General features: G+C 40.4%; 1 protein-coding gene and 1 pseudogene across 3 annotated transcripts in view; one reads left to right on the forward strand and one right to left on the reverse strand.

Moving 5' to 3' along the window:
- Positions 1-22583, forward strand: part of APOOL (apolipoprotein O like) — a 133589-nt gene that overhangs the window by 30494 nt on the left and 80512 nt on the right. For 2 of the 3 annotated variants that reach the window (XM_055337927.1, XM_055337928.1), the window contains one exon: positions 8772-8873. The exons of the other annotated variant lie outside the window; for it this stretch is intronic. In XM_055337927.1, coding sequence (XP_055193902.1) covers positions 8772-8873 — 102 coding nt within the window. The remainder of the gene's footprint in view (positions 1-8771; positions 8874-22583) is intronic. 3 annotated transcript variants of the gene reach the window in all.
- Positions 10639-11684, reverse strand: LOC129517628 (vacuolar protein sorting-associated protein 72 homolog; annotated as a pseudogene).

Here is a 22583-nt window from a genome sequence, read left to right on the forward strand (position 1 = left end):
CTTACTTCACTCAGCATAATACCCTCCAGTTCCATCCACGTTGAAGCAAATGGTGGGTATTTGTTGTTTCTAATGGCTGAGTAATATTCCATTGTATACATAAACCACATCTTCTTTATCCATTCATCTTTCGATGGGCACCGAGGCTCCTTCCACAGTTTGGCTATTGTGGACATGGCTGCTAGAAACATCGGGGTGCAGGTGCCCCGGCGTTTCATTGCATCTGAATCTTCGGGGTAAATCCCTAACAGTGCAATTGCTGGGTCGTAGGGCAGGTCTATTTTTAATTCTTTGAGGAACCTCCACACAGTTTTCCAGAGTGGCTGCACCAGTTCACATTCCCACCAACAGTGTAAGAGGGTTCCCTTTTCTCCGCATCCTCTCCAACATTTGTTGTTTCCTGCCTTGTTAATTTTCCCCATTCTCACTGGTGTGAGGTGGTATCTCATTGTGGTTTTGATTTGTATTTCCCTGATGGCAAGTGATGCAGAGCATTTTCTCATGTGCATGTTGGCCATGTCTATGTCTTCCTCTGTGAGATTTCTCTTCATGTCTTTTGCCCATTTCATGATTGGATTGTTTGTTTCTTTGGTGTTGAGTTTAATAAGTTCTTTATAGATTTTGGAAACTAGCCCTTTATCTGATATGTTATTTGCAAATATCTTCTCCCATTCTGTAGGTTGTCTTTGAGTTTTGTTGACTGTATCCTTTGCTGTGCAAAAGCTTCTTATCTTGATGAAGTCCCAATAGTTCATTTTTGCTTTTGTTTCTTTTGTTTTCGTGGATGTATCTTGCAAGAAGTTACTGTGGCCAAGTTCAAAAAGGGTGTTGCCTGTGTTCTCCTCTAGGATTTTGATGGAGTCTTGTCTCACATTTAAATCTTTCATCCATTTTGAGTTTATCTTTGTGTATGGTGCAAGAGAGTGGTCTAGTTTCATTCTTCTGCATGTGGATGACCAATTTTCCCAGCACCATTTATTGAAGAGACTGTCTTTCTTCCAGTGGATCGTCTTTCCTCCTTTGTCGAATATTAGTTGACCATAAAGTTCAGGGTCCATTTCTGGATTCTCTATTCTGTTCCATTGGTCTATGTGTCTGTTTTTGTGCCAGTACCACACTGTCTTGATGACCACAGCTTTGTAGTACAACCTGAAATCTGGCATTGTGATGCCCCCAGCTATGGTTTTCTTTTTTAAAATTCCCCTGGCTATTCGGGGTCTTTTCTGATTCCACACAAATCTTAAAATAATTTGTTCTAAGTCTCTGAAAAAAGTCCATGGTATTTTGATAGGGATTGCATTGAACGTGTAAATTGCCCTGGGTAGCATTGACATTTTCACAATATTAATTCTGCCAATCCATGAGCATGGAATATTTTTCCATCTCTTTGTGTCTTCCTCAATTTCTTTCAGAAGTGTTCTATAGTTTTTAGGGTATAGATCCTTTACCTCTTTGGTTAGGTTTATTCCTAGGTATCTTATGCTTTTGGGTGCAATTGTAAATGGGATTGACTCCTTAATTTCTCTTTCTTCAGTCTCATTGTTAGTGTATAGGAATGCCATTGATTTCTGGGCATTGATTTTGTATCCTGCCACGCTACCAAATTGCTGTATGAGTTCTAGCAATCTTGGGGTGGAGGCTTTTGGGTTTTCTATGTAGAGTATCATGTCATCGGCGAAGAGGGAGAGTTTGACTTCTTCTTTGCCAATTTGAATGCATTTAATGTCTGTTTGTTGTCTGATTGCTGAGGCTAGGACTTCCAATACTATGTTGAATAGCAGTGGTGAGAGTGGACATCCCTGTCTGGTTCCTGATCTTAGGGGAAAGGCTCCCAGTGCTTCCCCATTGAGAATGATATTTGCTGTGGGCTTTTCGTAGATGGCTTTTAAGATATCGAGGAAAGTTCCCTCTATCCCTACACTCTGAAGAGTTTTAATCAGGAATGGATGCTGTATTTTGTCAAATGCTTTCTCTGCATCTAATGAGAGGATCATATGGTTCTTGGTTTTTCTCTTGCTGATATGATGAATCACATTGATTGTTTTACGAGTGTTGAACCAGCCTTGCGTCCCGGGGATAAATCCTACTTGGTCATGGTGAATAATTTTCTTAATGTGTTGTTGGATCCTATTGGCTAGTATCTTGTTGAGAATTTTTGCATCCATGTTCATCAGGGATATTGGTCTGTAATTCTCCTTTTTGGTGGGGTCTTTGTCTGGTTTTGGAATTAAGGTGATGCTGGCCTCATAGAATGAGTTTGGAAGTACTCCATCTCTTTCTATCTTTCCAAACAGCTTTAGTAGAATAGGTATGATTTCTTCTTTAAACGTTTGATAGAATTCCCCTGGGAAGCCATCTGGCCCTGGACTCTTGTGTCTTGGGAGGTTTTTGATGACTGCTTCAATTTCCTCCCTGGTTATTGGCCTGTTCAGGTTTTCTATTTCTTCCTGCTCCAGTTTTGGTAGTTTGTGGCTTTCCAGGAATGCGTCCATTTCTTCTAGATTGCCTAATTTATTGGCGTAGAGCTGTTCATAATATGTTTTTAAAATCGTTTGTATTTCCTTGGTGTTGGTAGTGATCTCTCCTTTCTCATTCATGATTTTATTAATTTGAGTCTTCTCTCTCTTCTTTTTAATAAGGTTGGCTAATGGTTTATCTATCTTATTAATTCTTTCAAAGAACCAACTCCTGGTTCTATTGATCTGTTCCACAGTTCTTCTGGTCTCAATTTCGTTGAGTTCTGCTCGAATTTTAATTAACTCTCTTCTTCTGCTGGGGGTCGGGTCGATTTGCTGCTTCTTCTCTAGCTCCTTTATGTGTAAGGTTAGCTTTTGTATTTGAGTTCTTTCCAGTTTTTGAATGGATGCTTGTATTGCGATGTATTTCCCCCTCAGGACTGCTTTTGCTGCATCCCAAAGATTTTGAACAGTTTTATCTTCATTCTCATTAGTTTCCATGAATCTTTTTAATTCTTCCTTAATTTCCTGGTTGACCCTTTTATCTTTTAGCAGGATGGTCCTTAACCTCCACGTGTTTGAGGTCCTTCCAAACTTCTTCTTGTGATTGAGTTCTAATTTCAAGGCGTTATGGTCTGAGAATATGCAGGGGACGATCCCAATCTTTTGGTATCGGTTCAGACCCGATTTGTGACCCAGTATGTGGTCTATTCTGGAAAAAGTTCCATGTGCACTTGAGAAGAATGTGTATTCAGTTGAGTTTGGATGTAAAGTTCTGTAGATATCTGTGAAATCTATCTGGTCCAGTGTATCATTTAAAGCTCTCGTTTCTTTGGAGATGTTGTGTTTAGAAGACCTATCAAGGGTAGAGAGAGCTAGATTGAAGTCACCAAGTATAAGTGTATTATTATCTAAGTATTTCTTTACTTTGGTTAATAATTCGTTTAAGTATTTGGCAGCTCCCACATTCGGGGCATATATATTGAGGATTGTTAAGTCCTCTTGTTGGATAGATCCTTTAAGTATGATATAGTGTCCCTCTTCGTCTCTCACTACTGTCTTCAGAGTGAATTTTAGTTTATCTGATATAAGGATGGCTACCCCTGCTTTCTTTTGAGAACCATTTGAATGGTAAATGGTTCTCCAACCTTTTATTTTCAGGTTGTAGGTGTCCTTCTGTCTAAAATGAGTCTCTTGTAGACAGCAAATAGATGGGTCCTGCTTTTTTATCCAGTCTGAAACCCTGCGCCTTTTGATGGGGTCATTAAGCCCGTTCACGTTCAGAGTTACTATTGACAGATATGAGTTTAGTGTCATCATGATATCTATTTAGTCCTTGTTTTTGTGGATTGTTCCACTGAACTTCTTCTTAAAGGGGAATTTTAAGAGTCCCCCTTAAAATTTCTTGCAGAGCTGGTTTGGAGGTCACATATTCTTTCAGTTCCTGCCTGTCTTGGAAGCTCTTTATCTCTCCTTCCTTTTTCAATGAGAGCCTTGCTGGATAAAGTATTCTTGGTTGCATGTTCTTCTCATTTAGGACCCTGAATATATCCTGACAGCCCTTTCTGGCCTGCCACGTCTCTGTGGAGAGGTCTGCTGTTACCCTAATATTCCTCCCCATGAAAGTCAGGGACTTCTTGTCTCTTGCTGCTTTAAGGATCTTCTCTTTATCTTTGGAATTTGCAAGCTTCACTATTAGATGTCGAGGTATTGAACGGTTTTTATTGATTTTAGGGGGGGATCTCTCTATTTCCTGGATCTGAATGCCTGTTTCCCTTCCCAGATTGGGAAAGTTTTCAGCTAGGATTTGTTCAAATACATATTCTGGCCCTCTGTCCCTTTCGGCGCCCTCGGGAACCCCAATTAAACGTAGATTTTTCTTCCTTAGAGTGTCATTTATTTCCCTTAATCTGTCTTCATGGTTCTTTAATTGTTTATCTCTTTTTTCCTCAGTTTCCCTCTTTGCCATTAACTTGTCTTCTATGTCACTCACTCGTTCTTCCACCTCGTTAACCCTCGTCGTTAGGACTTCTAGTTTGGATTGCATCTCATTCAGTTGATTTTTAATTTCTGCCTGATTGGATCTAAATTCTGCAGTCATGAAGTCTCGTGAGTCTTTAATGCTTTTTTCTAGAGCCACCAGTAGCTGTATAATAGTGCTTCTGAATTGGCTTTCTGACATTGAATTGTAATCCAGATTTTGTAGCTCTGTGGGAGAGAGGGCTGTTTCTGATTCTTTCTTTTGAGGTGAGGTTTTCCTTCTAGTCATTTTGCTCAGTGCGGAGTGGCCAAAAACAAGTTGTATTGGGAGAATGAGAGAAAGAGAGAGAAGGAAAGAAAAGAGAAAAAGAAAAAAGTAAAAGAAAAGAAAAAGGAAAGAAGAGAAGAAAAAGGGAAAGAAAAAGAAAGAAAGGTGAAAAAAAAAGGGGGTGGGGGAAGCAATCAGAAATCAAAAAGAAAAGAAAAAAGAAAAGAAAAAAAAAAAACACGGGGGAGTATTTCTGTAGAGTTTAAGTCCCTTGACTTCCCCTGGAACTGGTCCGTCCAGCTGGTCTTCTGGGGGAGGGGCCTGTTGCGCTGATTTTCAGGTGTTAGCACTTGGGGGAGCTGCTCTGCCCCTGCCTGCTGCAGGGCTCAGCGGGGGTTGTTTACCCCGTGAGGTCTCAGGAGGATCAGCGGCAGTTGCTATGGCAACTCTGGAAGCCTGGATTCAGTCTCCGCAGGAACTATGGGGCTCGGGCTCTCGGCTCTCCGTCCGCAGGGCCTGGAGGCTCCGGGGCGGGGCCGCTGATCTGCTCAGCTCGGGGCAGGAGCGTCCTTGCTGTCCTGGGCCCTCCCGGCCTCTGCCTGTCCCGGGGGGAGGCCGGATCCTGGGCTGTGTCCCGGCGCCCTGTGCTCCCGGGCCTGTGTTGTTGGATTCGCGCTCCCGCCCCGCAGCTCCCTCCCTGGAGCCGCTCCCGAGCCCCTCCGAACTGCTCCGGTGCGTGCTGCAGCCCTTAGGGAGCTCGGCACACTCTCCTGCGCTTGCAGGTGCCTGTTAGTGTCCCCGGGAGCCCGAGGGCATCCCCGCCCTCCTGGGTCCTGCTCCAACTCCCTGCGAGCCCCTTTCCGCCCGCCCGGGAAGGTTGGTGCAGCTCCTGCTCCTCCGGGACGGGGCTCTCCTGTCCTGGGGACACTCGCCCCGGCCTCAGCCCGGCTCCTCCGGGGCCCCTCCCCCTCGGAGGCCTTTTGTTTCTTTATTTCTTTTCCCCGTCTTCCTACCTTGATAGAAGCGTGAACTCCTCTCACTGTAGCGTTCCAGCTGGTCTCTCTTTAAATCTCAGGCCGAATTCGTAGATTTTCAGGATGGTTTGAAGGTTATCTAGGTAATTTGTTGGGGACAGGTGATTTGGGGACCCTACTCCTCCGCCATCTTGCCCCTCCTCCAACCTCCATTCATCTTTCGATGGACACCGAGGCTCCTTCCACAGTTAGGCTATTGTGGACACTGCTGCTATTAACATTGGGGTACAGGTGTCCTGGTGTTTCACTGCATCTGTATCTTTGAGGTAAATCCCCAGTAGTGCAATTGCTGGGTTGTAAGGTAGCTCTATTTTTAACTCTTTGAGGAACCTCTACACAGTTTTCCAGAGTGGCTGTACCAGTTCACATTCCCACCAACACTGCAAGAGGGTTCCCTTTTCTCCACATCCTCTCCAACATGTGTGGTTTCCTGTCTTGTTAATTTTCCCCATTCTCACTGGTGTGAGGTGGTATCTCATTGTGGTTTTGATTTGTATTTCCCTGATGGCAAGTGATGCAGAGCATTTTCTCATGTGCTTGTTGGCCATGTCTTTGTCTTCCTCTGTGAAATTTCTGTTCATGTCTTTTGCCCATTTCATGATTGGATTTTTTCTTTCTTAGGTGTTGAGTTTAATAAGTTCTTTATAGATATTGGATACTAGCCCTTTGTCTGATATGTCATTTGCAAATATCTTCTCCCATTCTATAGGTTGTCTTTTAGTTTTGTTGACTGTTTCTTTTGCTGTGCAGAAGCTTTTGGTCTTGATGAAGTCCCAGTAGTTCATTTTTGCCAAGTAGTTCAGTTAATCTAGACTCTGGAGTACTGGATCATAAATATTGAACAATACCTATGAATTTATTTTATAGTCTATATATTATTATGTGAAGTAAGATTAATATACTCTGAGAAGATTAGGGTAATTGAAGATTTTTTAGCTATTAGCATACTTCAAAAGAGTTTTTTTGTATCTAAGGAATAAGATCTAATTAGGTATTTTTAAAATAGTTTTTAAATGTGAGAATTGACATTCTTTAATCACTTCAGAGGTACATGAACAAAATTTCTCAGTTGTATGGGAAAGCATCCTTGATGGCCTTAGTTTTAATAATTTTTGATTGAAAAATGACATAGATATGATGTAGAAATCTTATTACTGAATACCAAGTAGGAGAAATCAAAAGTGATGTCTTTTGGGAAGGCAGGCCTAGATAAATTATTCTGTGATGCTGACATATGTACCAGAGGGAGGCTTGAAGGGAAAATAGTAGTGAACAAAATTTTTATTAGTACTGCATTTTCATTTTACCCTGTCTGGAGTCTCAGCCTCAATCAGAGTCATGCCTGGCTTAAAGAGGAAAAGCCTAACTAGTGGCTGTAGCTTCCCTTATTCTGCTCAGGAAATATTGAAAAAGTGTCAGAAATGAAGTATAGGTACTATCACTGTTACTAGAGAACATTTAGTGTCTTTTGGCTAGTATTTCTTCCAGTTCTTGTATACTTTCCCTTTTGTGTAAGCCGAAGAGACCTCTCTTCCTCTGGATGTCCTGTGTTGATTTCAGCAAGCCTCCTTTCTTCTGTAAAAAATCAAGCTCTTAAAATATTTGTTCTCTGGAAAACTTTTCATTTGGCCTTAAATGGATAATCTTTGGGGATTATTTTGATACCTGAATGAACACTGGAGCACTTTGTTCTTAGAGCCAGTGATTTTCCTGCATTCTTTTTTTAAAAAATTATTTATTTATTTTAGAGAGAGAGAAAGAGAGAGCATAAGCAGGAAGGGCAGAAGGAGAGGGAAAGACTCTCAAGCAGACTCCGTGCTCAGTGCAGAGCCTGACACCAGGCTTGATCTCACAACACTGAGATCACGACCTTAGCCAAACCAAGAGTTGTTACTTAACCAACTCTGCCACCCAGGTGCCTCTTACCTGCATTCTTAATCTAGATCAAGTTACATCCAAAACAAAATTCACTTTGGCTTTAGATTAAGTGTGAGATTCGTAAAAAGGAATATAAAAGATAGTGAAAGGGAATAAAGGGGAAAGGAGAAAAAATGAGTGGGAAATATCAGAGAGGGTGACAACATGAGAGACACCTAAGTCTGGGAAATGAACAAGGGGTAGTGGAGGGGGGAGGTGGGAAGGGTGACTGGGTGACGGGCACTGAGTGGGGCACTTGATGGGATGAGCACTGGGTGTTATACTATATGTTGGCAAATCAAACTCCAATAAAAAAATTAAAAATCTTTAAAAGATTTTATTTATTTATTCATGAGAGACACACACACAGAGAGAGGCAGAGACACAGGCAGAGGGAGAAGCAGGTTCCATGCAGGGAGCCTGACGTGGGACTAGATCCCGGGTCTCCAGGATCATGCCCTGGGCTGAAGGCAGCGCTAAACCACTGAACCACCGGGGCTGTCCACTAAATAAAAAAATTTTTAAAAAGGAATGCTTTGAAAGGTTAGGAACAAAGAATTTGCAATGGAAGGAAATTATTTTTATAAATAATATAAATATAAATTGTATTTCGGGACACAACTTGAATCATTAGTATTCCAGATCACACTTCTCTTTTAGTTTCTCCATAGCATTTATCAATTTGTAGTATATTAATGTATCTATTGTGTTTATTGCCTGTCTGTGCTCTATTAGAATGTCATTTCCATAAGAGCAAGATTCTTTGTTTTGTTTACTGATATATTCGAAGCACTGAGCCATATATTTGTGTACTGAGTGAATACCATGATCTATCATACTTCATCCCTCAAATTTTGTATTCACTTCTTCTTGGTAATTATGTTATTGGTATATTCCGTATGAAGTAGACAGTTAACTAATAAAAATAAAACTTTACCATCTAAGAGCATTTTAGGAATTATACTCTAAAAATGTATGTAGCAATTTGGAGCGCTTGAGTTTTTTTATACTTTCAATAAAACCCATAGTGCTGCTTGGATACTCCCAAAATGTATCAGGAAATGGAGGATGGGGAGCTTTTCAATTAAAAATATCTTTTTGATATATCTTTCTTAGATGGGAAAGCTGACAACCGTACCTGCAGGTCTGATATGTGCATCTATAACTGTGCATGCAGCTAAAGAAGAATACAAAAAGCACCTTGTAAAACCAGAGCAGGTAATTCATCTACAAAAGTTTGTGAATTTTGTATAATATAAATATGATGCAAAAGCCATGAGTGCTTTTTTTTCTTATTTATCTCTCTTCATCAGAAATAGAAGTATTTGTTAGGCATACTTTATAAGTTGAAAAAATAGTTGTGGAGTGTGTCAGAATAAACATTGTATTTATTATATTTAAATCAAACAACTAAAATTCTAACTCTATTGGAAAAAAATAGTGATTTTTCTTAGTGGATAATCAGTTAGTAGTATAGAATTTTAGTACTTAAAAGCAGTCTGATTTTTCTTCTTGGCAAATTTATACAAGTACACCTGATCTTTGAAAACCTTGGTTTAAGGGATGCCTGGGTGGCTCTGTGGTTGAGCGTCTGACTTTGGCCCAGGGCATGATCCTGGAATTCTGGGATCCACTCCCACATCAGGCTCCCTGCAAGGAGCCTGCTTCTCTTTCTGCCTGTGTCTCTGCCTCTCTCTCTCTCTCTGTGTCTCATGAATAAATAAATCTTAAAAAAAGAAAACCTTAGTTTAAGAAATTCATTAAGACCTCAGCTTTGAAAATCACCTTAAATGTTTTCTAGGTCAGCCTTCTGTATGGCACTGTAGTCACCTCAACAAGAGGCACACTTAATGGCTATTTATCTTCTTTTTTTTAAGATTTTATTTATTCATGAGAGACAGAGAGAGAGACACACACACACAGGCAGAGGGAGAGAGAGAGAGAGAACAAGAGAGAGACACAGGCAGAGGGAGAAGCAGGCTCCATGCAGGGAGCCTGACCTGGGACTAGATCTCGGCTCTGCAGGATCATGCCCTGGGCTGAAGGCCATGCTAAACCGCTAAGCCACGGGGGCTGCCCGCTATTTATCTTCTATAACAATAAAACTCTGGATAAAGGTACCTAAGGTAGTCCATCCATCTTCTAGCAGTTTTTATTCAATTTAAGGTCCTTCTTTTATGTCAAACACAAACCTGTCTCATTAATAAGTTCTATCCTTTGGCCTTGTATCTCTTGGCATTGGTACCATATAGAAAAATTCTCATCACTCTTCCACAAAACAACTCTTCAAATATCAGTTACACCTTAAGTGATCTTGCATCCTAGATATTAGTAGCTTTAACCCTTATATGTCATAACTTAGAGTTCTTGCACTATAATGGCCATTCTTTGCCAATCATGTTTAGAATGGTTAGTGTTTTTTTCAGATGACTGTAGGATAAAGTAAGATTCTGACTTCTCTTGTTCTAGATAATATATTTCCATTAATACTGCCTGAGCAATACAAATATACAAATACAAATATATTTGTTTTGAATATCCTTATAATTAGCCTTGCTTATAGTCAGATTTTAACAATGACATAGTGAACTTGGAGTTCTCTAAAATTAATTAAACCTCTTTATATGGGCTATCGGTAAGCTCTGTCTTTTTCCAGTCTGTACTTACGTATATGGACTTTTTTACTCCATTACAGGTACAATTATGCCTATATAACTTGAATCTTATTGATCTAGTCTATCATACCAGATTGTTGATACTTAATTGTGGCTATTGATTCTATTCACCATTGTACTTTTTTTAAGGGGATCTTTTTCTTTTATTAGATTAAAAAAACAGAACAAGGAGGAACTGGGGGAAAGAAATATAGAAAAGGGCTGGGCAAAGCTCAGAGATTACAAAGGGGAGAAGCAGGGAAAGGAGGGGAAACATTTGGAGCCCCAGGTCAGGGCAGGAAAGAGGTTTCTGAAGATCAAACATCTCGTTATTTGATAGCAATTTTCTGGTGCAAGGATTGGGGTCCAGAACCAGGGAGAGGCTTGGGAAGTGCTGAAGCAAGTGTGTGGCAATCCATGGGCAGTGGTGTTCTACTTGTAGGCCTCATGGGTGATCTTGAAGGTTTGAGCAGTGGTGTAGGGGATGTCTGTGACAGGGTCCCAGTACAGGGCTTAGCAGTGCGTCACAAGGCAGACCTCCCAAACAGGGACCTTTCAAGGCTACTCTTGGGGAAACCTTTCTTCCCTTGATTGTCACATCGTCACTGAAAATGGTGAAGGTATAGGAGCAATGAGGAGGAGGGTTGATAGGTCCAGTGCTGGCATGGGGAGTCAGTGCAGAAGCTGTGGGAGCAAGCAGTCCTTCCACATTCATGTTCTCTTCTTTAGGGCCTGGCTCCTCAACAGGTAGCACTGCCACTGAATGATAGGTGATTATGGGCCCAGGGCACATCTGCTTCTTGTGCACCTGCTGCTTTTTGTTAACCTGGAGCTGCTCATATATTTCAAGTGAATGTAAGTTGAGCTCCTCTGTGATCCTGGCCTCTCTGAGCAGCTCTTCATGGGTCAGTGGCCACTCACAATGTGGACCCTTTCACTGCCTCTCCAGTACCCAAAGGAATGTCTGTCATGTATGCTTAGTTGTAGATGGACACATGGAATTTCTGTCAGAGCCATTTTCTTCTAGTTCATAGTGGCAGCAGTTCCTTCTTTTATCAGGCCTTCTGAGAGTTACTAGCTGGAGTACTGACTTTTTGAGGTCTCAAGATCTTGAGAAGTTCCTTATATGCTTTGGTGACTACTGGGCACTTCCTTCTTCGCTCTTCCACTTCTCTGTCACTGGATGGTTCATTCCTTTTGTGGATGTCAAAGTCAGAGTCCCCCTAATCCTCTGTCTGACTGGTGCTTTTGCCTTTGATACTCGTTTATTTCTCAGTTCCTTTGTGATACCCCCATGTGACATCTGGTAGAACTCATCTTCCTCCTCTGCCTCCAGGAGCCCAGAAACCTGGATCCCCACCCCAGCCAAATGCATAACATCTACCAAGACTACACTGCTACCAGCAGCCCCTCATCCAGTGCTTTGTTCACCATTGCACTTTTTATCTTTTCCAGCCTCAATTCACCCCTAAGATTTACTGGCATGGTTAGAGAAATGTATATAAATCTGAATCTGAATCCTGAGTGGATGATATTAGAATATTTAATGGTGGCATAAATATTTGGTTGTATGAATATACCATTATCAAAAATAAAACTTCCATAATTTTTTTAAAATTTAGAATATTTCGGGCAGCCCCGGTGGCGCAGCGGTTTAGCACCGCCAGCAGCCCAGGGCGTGATCCTGGAGACCCGGGATCGAGTCCCACATCAGGCTCTCTGTATGGTGCCTGCTTCTCCCTCTGCCTGTGTCTCTGCCTCTCTCTCCGTCTCTATGAATAAATAAATAAAATCTTTAAAAAAAAGAAATTTAGGATATTTCCAATTATTATGATACTATAATTAGTGCTTCAATGAAACACTTGGTAGATAAATCTTTATGTACGGCTATAAATATTTCCTTGAAATAAACTTCTACATACGGAGTTGTAGGCCAGAGAGCATAAAAGTTAACAATACATTGCTAAACTGAATATGCATAAAGTAGTATTCATTTAACAAAAGTTTTTTTCCTGACTTCCTCTTGTATGTGTATGAGGAAGTGTTATAAGCACTGGGTAAACTTTTATTAGTTTTCATTTGAAGTCTGTGATAGTCAGTTCCCTACATGCTAACTCTCAGTTTCCTCTCTTTATTAATCTTAGAGTGATGATTTTAAGCATACTTTGACACACTCATCCTTAAAAAGCTGCAAATCTAGGTAGGAGACTAGGTAGCATGGTCCTGCATAGCTGAGTTTACATATTTCTGAATTTAAAAAAAAAATTTGTGCTATTTACTAATTATAAAATACATGGAATTCCTTATTGATTTTATTCCACAATACATTTTATTTTTAATTTATTTTTCATTCTTTTTCTAAATTTAAATTCAATTAGCCAAAAGATAGTACATACTTAGTTTCTTTTCTTTTTTTGTATATTTTTTTATTGGAGTTCAATTTGCCAACATATGGCATAACACCCAGTGCTCATCCCGTCAAGTGCCCCCCTCAGTACCCAACACCCAGTCACCCCAACCCCCTGCCCGCCACCCTTTCCACCACCCCTTGTTCATTTCCCAGAGTTAGGTGTCTTTTATGCTCTGTCACCCTCACTGATATTTCCCATTTGTTTTCTCTCCTTTCCCCTTTATTCCCTTTCACTATTTTTTATATTCCCCAAATGAATGAGACTATATAATGTTTGTCGATCTCCAATTGACTTGCTTCACTCAGCATAATACCCTCCAGTTCTATCCATGTTGAAGCAAATGGTGGGTATTTGTCGTTTCTAATGGCTTAATAATATTCCATTGTGTGTGTGTGTGTGTGTGTGTGTGTATATATCTCACATCTTCCTTATCTATTCATCTTATGATGGACACTGAGGCTCCTTCCACAGTTAGGCTATTGTGGACGTTGCTGCTATAAACATTGGGGTACAGGTGTCCTGCCGTTTCATTGCATCTGTATCTTTGGGGTAAATCCCCAGCAGTGCAATTGCTGGGTTGTAGGGCAGATCTATTTTTAACTCTTTGAGGAACCTCCACACAGTTTTCCAGAGTGGATGCACCAGTTCACATTCCCACCAAAAGTGCAAGCAAGAGGGTTCCCCTTTCTCCACATCCTCTCCAACATTTGTTGTTTCCTGTCTTGTTAATTTTTGCCATTCTCACTGGTGTGAGGCGGTATCTCATTGTGGTTTTGATTTGTATTTCCCTGATGGCCAGTGATGTGGAGCATTTTCTCCTGTGCTTGTTGGCCATGTGTATGTCTTCTTTGGTGAAATTTCTGTTTATGTCTTTTGCCCATTTCATGATTGGATTGTTTGTTTCTTGGCTGTTGAGTTTAATAAGATCTTGGATACTAGCCCTTTCTCTGAGAGGTCATTTGCAAATATCTTCTCCCATTCTGTAGGTTGTCTTTGAGTTTTGTTGACGGTATCTTTTGCTGTGCAAAAGCTTCATATCTTGTTGAAGTCCCAATAGTTCATTTTTGCTTTTGTTTCTCTTGCCTTCATGGATGTATCTTGCAAGAATTTGCTGTGGCCGAGTTCAAAGAGGGTGTTGCCTGTGTTCTCCTCTAGGATTTTGATGGAATCTTGTCTCACATTTAGATCTTTCATCCATTTTGATTTTATCTTTGTGTATGGTGCAAGAGAGTGGTCTTGTTTCATTCTTCTGCATGTGGATGTCCAATTTTCCCAGCACCATTTATTGAAGAGACTGTCTTTTTTCCAGTGGATCGTCTTTCCTGCTTTGTCAAATATTAGTTTACCATAAAGTTGGGGGTCCACTTCTGGATTCTCTATTCTGTTCCATTGATCTATGTGTCTGTTTTTGTGCCAGTACCGCACTGTCTTGATGACCACAGCTTTGTAGTACAACCTGAAATCCGGCATTGTGATGCCCCCGTCTGGTTTTCTTTTTCAATATTCCCCTGGCTATTCAGAGTCTTTTCTGATTCCACACAAATCTTAAGATGATTTGTTCCAACTCTCTGAAGAAAGTCGATGGTATTTTGATAGGGATTGCATTAAATGTGTAAATTGCCCTGGGGAGCATTGACATTTTCACCATATTAATTCTTCCAATCAATGAGCATGGAATGTTTCCATCTCTTTGTGTCTTCCTCAGTTTCTTTCAGAAGTATTCTGTATTTTTTAGGGTATAGATCCTTTACCTCTTTGGTTAGGTTTATTCCTAGGTATCTTATGCTTTTGGGTGCAATTGTAAATGGGATTGACTCCTTAATTTCTCTTTCTTCACCCTCATTGTTGGTGTATAGAAATGCCACTGATTTCTGGACATTGATTTTGTATCCTGCCACACTGCCAAATTGCCGTATGAGTTCAAGCAATCTTGGGGTGGAGTCTTTTGGGTTTTCTATGTACAGTCATGTCATGTAAAGAGGGACAGTTTGACTTCTTCTTTGCCAATTTGAATGTCTTTTGTTTCTTTTTGTTGCCTGATTGCTGAGGCTAGGACTTATAGTACTGTGTTGAATAGCAGTGGTGAGAGTGGACATCCCTGTCTTGTTCCTGATCTTAGGGGAAAGGCTCCCAATGTTTCTCCATTGAGAATGGTATTTGCTGTGGGCTTTTCATAGATGGCTTTTAAGGTATTGAGGAAAGTTCCCTCTATCCCTACCCTCTGAAGAGTTTTGATCAGGAATGGATTCTGCATTTTGTCAAATGCTTTCTCTGCATTTAAAGAGAGGATCATATGGTTCTTGTTTTTTCTCTTGTTGATATGAACTATCATGTTGATTGCTTTATGAGTGTTGAACCAGCCTTGCATCCCAGGAATAAATCCCACTTGGTCATGGTGAATAATCTTCTTAAGGTACTGTTGGATCCTATTGGCTAGTATGTTGTTGAGAATGTTTGCATCTGTGTTCATCAGGGATGTTCATCTATAATTCTCCTTTTTGGGGAGGGGGTCTTTGTCTGGTTTTGGAATTAAGGTGATGCTGGCCTCTTCAAATGAGTTTGGAAGTATTCCCTCCCTTTCTATGGTTTGGAACAACTTTCGTAGAATAGGTATTGTTTCTTCTTTAAACGTTTGATAGAATTCCCCTAGGAAGCCATCTAGTCCTGCACTTTTGTGTCTTGGGAGATTTTTGATGGCTGCTTCAATTTTCTCCCTGGTGATGGGCCTGTTCAGGTTTTCTATTTCTTCCTGTTCCAGTTTGGGTAGTTTGCAGTTTTCCAGAAATGGATCCATTTCTTCAAAATGACAAATTTATTGGTGTATAGCTGCTCATAATAAGTTTTTAAAATCGTTTGTATTTCCTTGGTATTGGTTGTGATCTCCCCTTTTTCATTCGTAATTTTATTAATTTGAGTCTTTTCTCTTTTGTTTTTAATAAGGCTGGCTAATGGTTTATTTATCTTATTAATTTTTTCAAAGAACCAACTCCTGGTTTTGTTTATCTGTTCTAGTTATTCTGGTTTCTATTTCATTGAGTTCTTCTCTAGTCTTTATTATCTCCCTTCTTCTGCATCTTGCTATTCTTTCTGCAGTTCTTTTAGGTGTGAGGTTAGCTTTTGTATTTGAGTTTATTCCAATTTTTTGAGGGAGGCTTGTATTGTGATGTATTTCCCTCTTAGGACTCCTTTTGCTGTATCCCAAAGATTTTGAATGGTTGTATCTTCATTTTCATTAGTTTCCATGAATCTTTTTAATTCTTCTTTAAAATCCTGGTTGACCCTTTCATCTTTTACAGGATGCTCTTTAACCTCCACATGTTTGAGTTTCTTCCAAATTTTTTCTTTTGATTGAGTTCTAGTTTCAAAGCATTATGGTCCGAAAATATGCAGGGGACAATCCCAGTCTTCTGGTTTTGGCTGAGACCTGATTTGTGATCCCAGTATGAGGTCTATTCTGGAGAAAGTTCTCTGTGCACTTGTGAAAAATGTGTATATAGTTGTGTTTGGATGGAAAATTCTGTATGTATCTGTGAAATCCATATGGTTCAGTGTATCATTTAAGGCCCTTGTTTCTTTGGTGATATTCTGCTAGAACATCTGTAATTTGCAGAGTGCTGTGTTGATGTCTTCTACTATGAGTGTATTATCTAAGTCTGTCTTAACTTTGGTTATTAATTGATTGATATACTTGGCAGCTCCCATATTAGGGGAATAAATATTCATGATTGTCAGGTGTTATTGTTCGATAGACAGTGCTTGTAGTGTCATTTTGAAGTCTCCTACTATTAGTGTATTTTTATCCAAATATCTCTTTACTTTGGTTATCAGTTGATTGATATACTTGCACCTCGCACATCAGCAGCATAAATATAATTGTTAGGTTTTCTTGTTGAATAATCCCTTTAAGTATGATATAGTGTCCCTATTCATCTCTTACTACAGTCTTTTGGATAAGCTGTAATTTATCTGATATGAGGATTGCCACCCCATCTTTATTTTGAGTGCCTTTTGAATGGTATATGTTTCTCCACACCTTCCTTTTCAGGCCTGATGTTTCCTTCGTTTAAAATGAGTCTCTTGTAGATAGTATATAGATGAGTCTTGCTTTTTTTTATGCAGTCCAGTACCCTGTGTCTTTTGATGGGATTGTTTAGCCCTTCATGTCCAGACTAACTATTGAAAGATATGAATTTAGTGTCATCGTAATGTCTATTCAGTCCTTGTTTTTGTGGATTGTTTCTTTGGGTTCCCTCTTTCTTTTTTTATTTTTTTTTATTTTTTTATTTATTCATGATAGTCAGAGAGAGAGAGAGAGAGAGGCAGAGACACAGGCAGAGGGAGGAGCAGGCTCCATGCATCGGGAGCCCGATGTGGGATTCGATCCCGGGTCGCCAGGATCACGCCCTGGGCCAAAGGCAGGGGCTAAACCACTGCGCCAACCAGGGATCCCCTCCCTCTTTCTTTTACAGTGTCCCCCTTATTATTTTTGAAGAGCTGGAATGGTGGTCTCATATTCTTTCAGTTTTTGCCTATCCTGGAATCTCTTTACCTCTCCTATTCTGAATGCCATCCTTGCTGGATAAAGTATTGTTGGCTCCATGTTTCTCTCAGTATCCTGTATATATCCTGCCAGCCCTTTCTGGCCTGCCAGGTCTCCGTGGAGAGGTCTGCTGTTAATCCGATATTTTTCCCCATATAAGTTAAATCTTTTTTTTAAAGATTTATTTATTTATTTATTCAGAGAGAGCGAACGAGAGGCAGAGACACAGGCAGAGAGAGAAGCAGGCTCCATGCAGGGAGCCCGACGTGGGACTCCATCCCGGGTCTCCAGGACCACACCCCGGGCTGCAGGCGGCGCTAAACCGCTGGGCCACCGGGGCTGCCCCCCATATAAGTTAAGAATCTCTTTTCTTGAGTTGCTTTAAGGATTTTCTCCTTATCCTTGAAATTTGCAAGTTCCACTATTAAATGTTGAGGTCGGTTTTTGTTGATTTTTTTTGGTGGGTGCTCTCTATCTTTTGGATCTGAATGCCTGTTTTCTTCCTCAGATTAGGGAAGTTCTTAGTTATGATTTGTTCAATGATACTTTGTTGTTCTCTCTCTCTGTCTCTCTCTCTCTCTCTTTCTCTCCCTTGTCTGGAATCCCAATTAGCTATATATTCTTCCTTTCAAGCTATCATTTATTTTCCTATGCCTTTCTTTGTGGGCTCTTAATTGTTTTTATCTTTTTTTCTCAGCTTCCTTCCTTTCTGTCAACTTGTCTTCTTTTTTTTTAAATACTTTTTTTTTAATTTATTTATGATAGGCACACAGTGAGAGAGAGAGAGAGGCAGAGACACAGGCAGAGGGAGAAGCAGGCTCCATGCACCGGGAGCCCAACGTGGGATTCGATCCCGGGTCTCCAGGATCGCGCCCTGGACCAAAGGCAGGCGCCAAACCACCGCGCCACGCAGGGATCCCTGTCAACTTGTCTTCTATGTCACACACTGTCTCTTCCATCTCCTTAAGCCTAGCTGTTAGATATTCAGTTTGGATTGCATCTCATTTAATCTATTTTTAATTTTGGCTTGATTAGATCTCAATTCTGCAGTATCAAAGTCTTTAGAGTCCTTTACCCTTTTGTTCAGAGCCACCAGTAACTTTATAATTGTACTTCTGATTTGAATTTTTGACATCATATTTAAATCCACACTCTGTAACTCTGTGGCAGAGAGTATTGCCTCTGTTTTTTTTTCTGTAGTAAATTCTTCCTTCTAGTCATTTTTTTTCCAGTGTAGAGTATCTGTGTGAGTGAGCTGAGTCAAAAATATCAACCATGACCTAAGGAAAATACGCCCTAGACGATTCTGAACAGGTCAGAGACCAGAAAATAGAAAGAAGAACAGAAGAAAATATAACAAAAGGACCACTAATGTGAATAACAAATTTAAAAAAATAGTAAAAAACTAAAATAAAGAAGAAGAAAAAAAAGAAAGGAAAAGAAAACAGAGTGGATGGTGGTGGTGTGGAAGTCGTGGTGGAGAGAGAATTTAGTCTCCCTGAGTGGATCTAGGGGATGATCCTCATGGTTCTGAATGTATTTTGTTCTGTATGTTGCAAGGTGCTCAATCCCAAATTTAATATAAACCAGTAATACTTATATAAAGACCCCACATTGAGTACATAAACAGAAACAAGATGAAAGAGGGAGGCACAATGGGAAGGAAGAGAGGATATAGTCTTACAGAATGAACCAACATGGTGTTCCAGTTAGTTCTGGGTGTATTTTGGTCTTCTGTTAGAAGGTACTAACTTCATTGTAAAACAAAATGAGACAGAAAAAAACAAAAAAGAAAGTCATATTTCGTACATCTACCAAAATTAAACTGAATGTGTTGAAGGGAATTCTAAGACATGTAATTGTCTTTATAGACAATTGTAGAAATTGTCTATAATTGTAATTGTAGAAATATAAAATCAAAATGGATAAAACAAAAATGAAGATTTGGTAAAATAATGTGGTTAATGTGGGAAAAGAGAAAAAAAATATTTAAAACTCTTAACCTGATTTAAAAATGAGTCATAATTTTAAAAAAGTGACCCTCTATTTCTATATACTATTTTCCATCATTCCTGGAGCTTACCAGTGCTTATTGTTCAGTACACTTGCTTTTCCCTTGTCCTCCAGCAATTCTTCTGGGGAGGGGCCTGCTACACTGCTACTCAGGTGACAGTGCCTGGCTGGAGATGCCCTGGCTCTTGCCATACTGAGGTATGAGCTGTTTGTCCTGTGAGGCCTTTGTTCCCATGAGACCCCTCCGCCTCCCAGGTGGAAGGTGAAATGAAGAGAAAAAAAAATAGTGGCGCCCAGATTTCCAGCTCTGGAGTGGAGTTCCTGGAGAGTAACTAACCATAGTGTCCCAGTCCACACTGGCTTAGATGCTCCTGGGGGCAGGTGCAGGTGTACTGACTTGCACAGCTTGCCAAGCACCCAGGGCAGGAGAGTGCTAACACCCGAAAACCAGCACAGCAGGCCCCTCCCGCAGAAGACCAGCTAGACGGACCAGTGATACTCCCCGTGTTCCAATACAACTTGTTTTTGGCCACTCTGCACTGACCAAAATGACTAGAAGGAAAACCTCACCTCAAAAGAAAGAATCAGAAACAGCCCTCGCTCCCACAGAGTTACAAAATCTGGATTACACTTCAATGTCAGAAAGCCAATTCAGAAGCACTATTATACAGCTACTGGTGGCTCTAGAAAAAAGCATTAAGGACTCACGAGACTTCATGACTGCAGAATTTAGATCCAATCAGGCAGAAATTAAAAATCAATTGAATGAGATGCAATCCAAACTAGAAGTCCTAACGACGAGGGTCAACGAGGTGGAAGAACGAGTGAGTGACATAGAAGACAAGTTAATGGCAAAGAGGGAAACTGAGGAAAAAAGAGACAACAATTAAGGGACCATGAAGACAGATTAAGGGAAATAAATGACAGTCTAAGGAAGAAAAACCTACGTTTAATTGGGGTTCCCGAGGGCACCGAAAGGGACAGAGGGCCAGAATATGTATTTGAACAAATCCTAGCTGAAAACTTTCCCAATCTGGGAAGGGAAACAGGCATTCAGATCCAGGAAATAGAGAGATCCCCCCCTAAAATCAATAAAAACCGTTCAACACCTCGACATTTAATAGTGAAGCTTGAAAATTCCAAAGATAAAGAGAAGATCCTTAAAGCAGCAAGAGACAAGAAGTCCCTGACTTTCATGGGGAGGAATATTAGGGTAACAGCAGACCTCTCCACAGAGACATGGCAGGCCAGAAAGGGCTGGCAGGATATATTCAGGGTCCTAAATGAGAAAAACATGCAACCAAGAATACTTTATCCAGCAAGGCTCTCATTCAAAATGGAAGGAGAGATAAAGAGCTTCCAAGACAGGCAGGAACTGAAAGAATATGTGACCTCCAAACCAGCTCTGCAAGAAATTTTAAGGGGGACTCTTAAAACTCCCCTTTAAGAAGAAGTTCAGTGGAACAATCCACAAAAACAAGGACTAAATAGATATCATGATGACACTAAACTCATATCTGTCAATAGTAACTCTGAACGTGAATGGCCTTAATGACCCCATCAAAAGGCGCAGGGTTTCAGACTGGATAAAAAAAACAGGACCCATCTATTTGCTGTCTACAAGAGACTCATTTTAGACAGAAGGACACCTACAACCTGAACATAAAAGGTTGGAGAACCATTTACCATTCAAATGGTTCTCAAAATATACCCTAAAAACTATAGAACACTTCTGAAAGAAATTGAGGAAGACACAAAGAGATGGAAAAATATTCCATGCTCATGGATTGGCAGAATTAATATTGTGAAAATGTCAATGTTACTCAGGGCAATTTACACGTATAATGCAATCCCTATCAAAATACCATGGACTTTCTTCAGAGACTTAGAACAAATTATTTTAAGATTTGTGTGGAATCAGAAAAGACCCCGAACAGCCAGGGGAATTTTAAAAAAGAAAACCATATCTGGGGGCATCACAATGCCAGATTTCAGGTTGTACTACAAAGCTGTGGTCATCAAGACAGTGTGGTACTGGCACAAAAACAGACATATAGATCAATGGAACAGAATAGAGAACCCAGAAGTGGACCCTGAACTTTATGGTCAACTAATATACGATAAAGGAGGAAAGACGATCCACTGGAAGAAAGACAGTCTCTTCAATAAATGGTGCTGGGAAAATTGGACATCCACATGCAGAAGAATGAAACTGGACCACTCTCTTGCACCATACACAAAGATAAACTCAAAATAGATGAAAGATCTAAATGTGAGACAAGATTCCATCAAAATCCCAGAGGAGAACTCAGGCAACACCCTTTTTGAACTTGGCCACAGTAACCGGAGAAGGACAAACAGTGTATGTTCTCATTCATTTGGGGAATATGAATAATAGTGAAAGGGAATATAAGGGAAGGGAGAAGAAATGTGTGAGAAATACCAGAAAGGGAGACAGAACATAAAGACTTCTAACTCTGGGAAATGAACTAGGGGTGGTGGAGGGGGAGGAGGGTGGGGGGTGGGGGTGAATGGGTGACGGGCACTGAGGGGGACACTTGACGGGATGAGCACTGGGTGTTATTCTGTATGTTGGTAAATTGAACACCAATAAAAATTAATTTATAAAAAAAATATAAAAAAATAAAAATCTTAAAAAAAACAAAAAAAAAGATTTATTTATTTATTTATTTATTTATTTATTTATTTATTATGATTTAATTAATTAATTACTTAATTAATGAGAGAGAACAAGCAGGGAGGAAGGGAAGAGAGAGAGAGAGGCAGAGACATAGGCAGAGGGAGAAGCAGGCTCCATGCACCGGGAGCCCGACGTGGGATTCAATCCCGGGTCTCCAGGATTGCACCCTGGGCCAGAGGCAGGCGCTAAACCACTGGGCCACCCAGGGATCCCGGGTCCTGCTTTTTTATCCAGTCTGAAACCCTGCGCCTTTTGATGGGGTCATGAAGCCCATTCACGTTCAGAGTTACTATTGAAAGATATGAGTTTAGTATCAACATGATACCTATTCAGTCCCTGTTTTTTGTGGAATGTTCCATTGGACTTCTTCTTAAAGGGGAATTTTGAGAGGCCCCCCTTAAAATTTCTTGCAGAGCTGGTTTGGTGGTCACATATTCTTTTAGTTCCTGCCTGTCTTTGAAGCTCTTTATCTATCCTTCTATTCTGATTGAGAGCCTTGCTGGATAAAGTATTCTTGGTTGCATGTTTTTCTCATTTAGGACCCTGAATATATCCTGCCAGCCCTTTCTGGCCTGCCAGGTCTGTGTGGAGAGGTCTGCTGTTAATCTG

The sequence above is a fragment of the Nyctereutes procyonoides genome, unplaced genomic scaffold (genome assembly GCF_905146905.1).
Source record: "Nyctereutes procyonoides isolate TBG_1078 unplaced genomic scaffold, NYPRO_anot_genome, whole genome shotgun sequence".
In the NCBI taxonomy this organism is placed as follows: Eukaryota; Metazoa; Chordata; class Mammalia; order Carnivora; family Canidae; genus Nyctereutes; species Nyctereutes procyonoides.